General features: G+C 40.0%; 1 protein-coding gene across 1 annotated transcript; it reads left to right on the top strand.

The window, feature by feature from the left end:
- Positions 1–3: 3 nt before the first annotated feature.
- FUT11 (fucosyltransferase 11 (alpha (1,3) fucosyltransferase)) lies at positions 4–5328 on the top strand (the record flags this gene model as incomplete). Its single annotated transcript, XM_010011378.1, has 3 exons — positions 4–36; positions 1324–1949; positions 4841–5328. Coding segments are annotated over 3 exons (807 nt in total), but the record flags the coding sequence as incomplete, so codon positions are not given.
- Between the last annotated feature and the right edge of the window lie 2155 nt (positions 5329–7483).

Below are 7483 nucleotides of genomic sequence, written 5' to 3'. Positions count from 1 at the left end.
GACCGCTACGTGCGGGAGCTCATGAAGTACATCCAGGTAGGCAGATGCGCGGGGAGATTGTGGTGTGTGTGGGGTTGCTGTAGGAGCTGGGTCCGCCTGGCTGCCCCCCTCCCTCCACCTCCTCTTCTTAATGGGGTTTGTTTGTCTTTGCTTTTAGCCAAGACACGAATCGTAACGGGGATGCATGCCGACTACAAGCTGGACAGAAAAACTAGTTGTATTCCTTCCCAAAGCGTGATCTAGACTACACCACATGCAGTAGGTAGGCCTGGTGGTAGCTGTTAGTTGTGGAGTTGGCCGGACTTGGGATCAGTCACAGGCTGGGCTAAACCTGAATAAGCTTGGCGTTGTGGAGCAAGTGCCAGGAGTTGCTGAATCTCTGCACCTTGAAGTTAGCCTGTATGAAGGCTCTCCATTTACAAGCCTTGCTCCCGTTTGAAAGTACAGGCATGGAGTGAAGACAGGTCACTGTGGTTTGAGAATCTGCTCCTTGAGAAGCATTGTAGGACCATGTTGTTCCCATGGTGGTTTGCACCGCTCTGGCACAGCTGGCAGAGTAGCTTCATAAACTGAGATAATGATTCTTTCAAGCAGAAAAGAAAAGCTTAGTAATTTTTTCTCTTCAAAATTCTGAAGGACGGTAGATTAGAAACAAAAATCAAGTTTTGGTGTTTATCTAAAAACATCTTTTTCCTACTCATTTCTGCTGTTTCTATTGGTTGTGATTCATTCATTGTGCAAGTTTATCATGTAGTCAGTGAAGCAAAGACAAAATAACTTTTGAAGTTTGATTGTATTTTCAAAGTATGAGGCAGATTCCAGATCGAGTGTGTGGTCTTTCGAATTTAGACAGTATTCTTTTGCTTCCCTGCATCAAGTTTCCTCAGTCTAACAAATGGAACATTTTTGCCAGCCTGCTGAGACTGGCAGGAGCTGTGTGCATTAGCAGTTTGGAAAAGTGCTGGGTCTCTGTTAAGTAGGTCACTTTTAAATTAACTCAGGGGGAGCTCATCCTTATCTCTCAGTTTCTGATGTAGACAGTAATAAATAAGTTTTTGGGTAACTTCTTCCTTTCTGCACACTCCCCCTGCCCCTCAATCTGTAGCATAGTTTATGCTGCTTTTGAAACTGAGATCTCAGTTTCCTCTAAAATTGTTAGAACTGGGACTCTACTAATAGTCACAAGGGAAAGAACTTGGAGTGAAAGCGAAGCTGAAATAGCTAGGAACTGATCAAAGTTAGGAATTTTGTAAGAAATACAAGCTCTGACAACAAGCTCCAGGCAAACAAGTCACTTTGTAAAGATGCCGGTTGTTATTTTAGGTTGACTCCTATGGGAAATGCCTGCATAACCGCGAGCTTCCCAGTGAGCGACTGAGAGACACTTCTACAGCAACTACTGAAGATTCTGAATTTATGACTTTTATCGCCAGGTACAAGTTTCATCTGGCCTTGGAGAATGCCATATGTGATGACTACATGACAGAGAAGCTGTGGCGTCCAATGCACTTGGGGGCTGTCCCAGTATACCGAGGCTCCCCAGCTGTGCAGGACTGGATGCCAAACAACCTCTCCATCATTCTTATAGATGACTTTGAGAGCCCCCAAGAGCTGGCAAAGTATCTTGACTTCCTGGACAAGAATGGAGAGGAATATCTGAAGTATCTAGAGTATAAAAAACATGGTGGAATCAAAAACCAGTTCTTGCTAGAGAGCTTGGAGAGGCGGGAGTGGGGGGTGAATGACATGACTCTGCCCAATTACCTGAATGGCTTCGAGTGTTTCGTCTGTGACAGGGAGAACACCCGGGTCAAAGAGGAGCAGGAACACAGAAAGTCTCATGGGAAAATTCCATCTCCCAGACCTCGCATAGCTCAGTTCAAGCACATGGGATGTCCTGTGCCCATCCCTGGGTTTGGAAATGTTGAAGATCTCTCTGGAGGAGACAGGTAATGTACCAAGACTGTGCTTTCTGAAGGAAAAAAGAAGCATCAAGTAATAGTAACTGTAACTGTTAATGATGCTTTGTACTTAAAGGATCTCTTAATACACCTTCAGTTACACTTTCTATTATGTTTTCTGGGTGGTATGATAGTTCTGCTAATATTGTGTAACACTGAGGCTGAAGAAGAGGCTTGGCTGGTGGTATTTGTTAGTGGTTGAATGAGGAGTGTGAGACACCCATAATATTCTGTTAAAATGCTCTGTGACCTCAAACAATGAGGTTACCCTTTGTCTATATTAGCCTCTTTGTTTGGAAGAGGGATGTTTTTCAGTGCAGTGATGGTAAAGCACTTGGTAGCCCTTGGGTGAAAGAAGTTCTGTGCCTCCTTACAAAGTACTGCATTAAGAATGTGGGTGGCACTATTCAGTGCAGGCCTGTTGAACTCCTGTTGACTTCAGAGCAGAAGTTAGGCTCACCCAGAATACTTTACAAAACTTTTTGTTGGTTTGTGTGACAAAATTCTGCCTAGTGTTTGAAGGACACCGTCCCATTTATTTACGAGAGGGATCACACAAGACAGAGAATAAGTAGCTTCTTAGCCCTTTTGCAAATGGGAATTCCGGGTGTTACTGGAATCTCCCAGGCCCATAGCCCAGTGTTGGCCATCTCTAGCGTGAGCTGCCCTGAAGTCTGTCAGCAGGGAACTACCCACACTAACCCTCAGGTGACCACTTTTGACAGGCAGAATAGAGTTTTGTTTGCATGTTCTACTTAGTATTTATACATGTGCTGGCACAAAACAAGTCGGAGATTGGGTTCCCAAACCTTGAGTTTTTCCACTTGAGTGTTTGAAGTTGCAGTTGCTAGAAGGAAGTGTTTTTGCAGTTCATGAACGATGTGTGCACTTTTTGTAGTGTGTAATATTAGCGTAAGATGTTTGGATCCCTTAGGTTTGTAATTTTTCTTTGCATTAGTTGCAACAATTTCTCTTTTTAGGCAATTACTCAAGTGCATGCAATTCACGTTCTAAAAGTCATCAGACAGCCATCATAACCATAAACCCTCAGCCACAGCAGATCTCACCTATGTTCATAACTATCACCAAAGATTTCAATGTTCTGATGCCAGTCCCACTGTAGTTTTAAGTTAATGACTTTTTGAAAATACTAGTAAGATCTCATGCGCTGTCAGAAGGAGGTTGTCAATATACTCTGTCTCAGTTTATATCAGTTTACAGCCTTGTTAATAACTTCCTAGACTAAGGAATTGAATGCTTAGGAGTGTTAAAGAGTTAGAAGGAACAGTGTGTTGAAAATGAATCCATCATTTCAAGTACGCTAACCCAGAACTAAGAAGGTTTTTATTATGGTATCCATCCACAAAAAACTTTGTCCTATGTTTGAATGCTTTCATAAATGCCCAACTGAAACTAAAAAGAGAAAATAAGCCTGAGGTAATTTAGGTTGTTTAGGAAATGCCTATTTCACAAAACTTGTGATGTTTGTTATTAAAAAGCTTTTTTCACAGTACGGTTAATTCTCATATTGACTAATTGAAAAGTTATGCTTCTATGTAAAAGGGGTCTGAAGTCCTTTGTTTTCTGTTGGTTGATTGATATATTGGAGCTTTTTATAGGAATACCTTTTCTCAGTCTTCATAACAAAAGGTGGTTTTAGCTTGTAACGTTATGCAGTGTCCCGCTCTGTAAGTGTTCTCTACTTTTTCATAGCTGGCCTTTTGCTTGAGCAGCAGATGGCAGTAGAGAAGTACTTTTGAAGGCACCGCATGGGTGCCTATGCCACTTACTTAAAAGATCAGGTACTCCCATCGTTCTGTGCACTGGTTATCAGCAGGGAGTTTTGAACATAATCCAAGCCACTGTTGCAGCCCACGGAAGTTTCCATGTCTCATTGAACCACAGTATGTTTCTTTCCCGCTGATAGTAGACATGAGGTGAGTCTGGAAAAATTGTACCAGGGAAGCTTTTACATTGTCTGCTGTCTACTTTAGAAAGATACCTTGATATAACACAGTTGAGAGAAGTAGTCCACATGATCACGATTGGGAAGGGAATTGCTGAAAGTTGCAGTGATGTAGTCTGTGCTATGAAAAGTTTGAGAATGTCTGTATTCAAAAAGAGAAAGGCTATATTCAACCATGTAGTTTTGAGATGGAGAGTTAGGGTTGAGCAATATAATGATTTTTTGTCTCTGCCGTGTATAACCTGAGTTTGTAATGAGTAGCTGTTAAATGGTTTCTCATGGGGGGAGGAAGAGAAGAGAAGAAAAAATGATTCTTAGGCTGTTATATGCACACTGGCCATGGAAGGCTACTCTCAAAATCACATAAGGATTCTGTGCTAGATTTTATTTTAATAGAAGTTTTTATCCTCTACAATTAGTTGAGTGTCTTTGGTTAACACTACAGTCACATGCTGATATTTCTAGAATGTTGTAAAGCTAATCTTAAACAGGGGATGTTTAGATTAGATATAAGGAAGAAGTTCTTCACAGTGAGGGTGGTGAGGCACTGAAATAGGTTGCCCAAAGACGTTGTGAATGCTCCAACCCTGGTGGTGTTCAAGGCCATACTGGACAGAGCCTTGGGCAACATAGTTTAGTGTGTAGTGTCCCTGCTCATGGCAGGGGGGTTGGAGCTAGATGATCTTAAGGTCCTTTCCAACCCTAACTATTCTATGATTCTATTTTCTGTAGAAAACTTTCACAGCAAGTTTCTTTACATGACTTCAAGCGCAATGGGACGGTAACAGCACGCTTTGTTATGACCATCTCTGGGCTTGTTTTCCTCTTAGGTGGAAGAAAAAAAATTGGCTTCAGTGCTACTTCAGCTGCAGAGTTTTAGTGGTTTATGGTGATGTCTCTTTTTTTGTTTCAGTTGGAAAGAGATGTGGCTGCAGGATTATTGGCAAAGCCTTGATCAGGGTGAGGCCCTCACTGCTATGATTCATCGCAATGAGACGCATCAGGGAAGATTTTGGGACTATATGCATGAGATTTTTCTCAAGAGAACGAGGCAACACTGACCCATCTTTGTAAGAGCTTGATTTGAAAATTGCATTGAAAGGTGAGACTGCAAATTCTTACCTCGCTCCAAATGTTTGCCTTGAAATAGAAGAAAAACTCTCACAGAGACTATTTTTTCTGGTGCATGAAGTGAGTAGGTTTCTGTTATGATTGGATTTCAGCAGTGGAGATCTTAGCAACTGCTTTGATTTGAATTTCAGCTCTGTGGTGTGAAGCCACTCCCGAATTGCAGGTGTCAACATGTGGGGCAAAAGAGGAATTAACTCTCCTTTTGTATTTGTATAGTTTCCATGTGGCTTACATGACTCCAGAGGAATACCTCTTCAAACTCCTGCTAAACCATCCAAAGTTATTTCAGGGATTTTTTTTAATATCCAAAATATTAACCTTTTTTTATAAGTATTTTATCAGTCACTTATTCTCTTCGTTAAAGTGTACTTTTAGCTGCTATTAACAAATAGCTTTTTCAGTGAAGGAATAACAAAAGACAAATGTCTGTGGAGAGCAATTGTGCCTTATGAAATTACAGCAATAAAGTCTCTTCTCTGCAAGTAAGCATGCCTCAAATACTCCTACTTTTTTAGGGTAACTGAATAGCTATAGGCAGGTCACTTACTCTCTGCCTAATTTTTCTCTTTTACGAACTTATCAGGTTACATGTACAATGGGATGAGAGATTGAATTATTTAATTCACAACATTCAACAATGTATTTCACACCAGGAAGTGTATTACCTGATATTGTGCAGAACTAGGCTAAACTGAGTATGCTTTGGTTCTTTTAAGTTTCCATCAAATCTGAAATCCCAGCTATACTTCTGACTTTGTATTTATTATCTCCTTAATGCTAGCAATTCAGAAGCCCTTGATCTGTTGTTTTTGAGTATCTGCAGCTTTCTGCAAAGCCAAATATATTTTAACAATGGTGCCTTTCCAGTGGTCTCTGCAGTTTGGATATAAACATTACAGTCTTTTGGATATAAACCTTGTGTTGAAATGGATGGGGAATCAGGTGCATTGAGAAGTTTTTGTATCTTTACCAAATCTTAACACAGTATGATCCTGGTCTCTGACTAGCCTTCCTAAGAGTAAGTGATGACATGTGATTACATCTTTCTTGTTGCATACCCTGTATCTCTTAGAGATATAAAATAAGTCTGCTGTTCCCTGCCATGTTGGGTACCTTTCTGAAACAGTTGATCTTGCATTGGAGGGAGGTTAATTTACATAGTGTCGTGGTCTTAAAAAAGCCCAGGCAAATATGGCCACACTGCAGTGATGTCTCTAATGGTATAAAGGTATTTTGTTTCTCCATTTCTCCTCCCTTTTCAGAAGTAACTATTGCCTAAATAGTCAGAGTTTATCCATGCCTAAGACAGAATGTTGGTAATGCAAATCTAGAGCCTGTGAGGCAATTTCATTTTGTAGGGCATTGCGATGGGAAGTCTGAAGCTTGTTAGTAAAAGTTAGGAACAGGAGCAAATCTACATTCTGTCCCTAGTTAAGTCACTATCTATTGCTTAGCTGTGGATAGATCACTTAATCTCTTTTTTTTTTTTTTTCCCTCCCCTCAAATTCCCAGTGATAATGTTATAGATACAATATTTCAGGTGTTATATAGGTAATAATACACATCTCAGTGTTTGTCTTTCAGGTGATACAAAAATACTGTCATGTTAGAATCAGGACATCCTGGCAGAGGAGACTTCAGACCCATAACTGTCACTGGATTCTTGTAGATGTAAAAAATGCATACACTACACAGTCTCACCCGATGTTTTATTAGGAGAAAAAATGCTTTTTTATCTCTCTTCTGTAACTAATAGTCACAAATTGTTCTTCAGCTAAAATGTATTCATCAGTTTACATTCCTTTTTTCTTTTTTCCATTTACCCAGGAGACTATGAATACCAAAGGGAATATGTCTGAATTAATTGTTAAACTGGATTACTCAAATCAGATTAGGAGTTCAGATATGTGTATTCAGGATGGAAGTGGCCACGATGTGCTTAATAAGTAAATTAAGATAAAACAAATTAAGGCTACTTTAGTTCTGAATGTCCACTTCTACCAAACAGTTTAATGATATTTACATAAATTGTTTGAATTAATGCCTCCAGTTACTTCAGATTCTCTTCATTCTATTTATGATCTTAGTTTTCTTTTAGTTGTCTTTCTGCTAATCCAAGTATGTGATACAAACAAGGAGAAAGGTCACTGCAGCAACTATTAATATTTTGGGAAAAAGTTAATGATTTCTGTTCTGGACTGCTAACTGGATTTCTCACTTCACTGCTTGAAACCCAAACCAACTAGGTGGTGGCTGAATGTTGTCACTCATGTTGTGACTACCTTCTGGATTACATGATACTCAGACTGAACAGTGTATGCAATATCTTCCTTAATTAAATTCTTACAGTGCAGGTGCCCATACTCATAAAAACAGACAACTGAGACTAATCATGAATTTTAGCAAAGACACCAAATATTGTGGA

Source organism: Nestor notabilis, unplaced genomic scaffold (assembly GCF_000696875.1).
Source record: "Nestor notabilis isolate BGI_N333 unplaced genomic scaffold, ASM69687v1 scaffold30333, whole genome shotgun sequence".
NCBI lineage: Eukaryota > Metazoa > Chordata > Aves > Psittaciformes > Psittacidae > Nestor > Nestor notabilis.
Note: the sequence above shows the minus strand (reverse complement) of the source record. Positions and strands in the feature narration are given on the sequence as shown.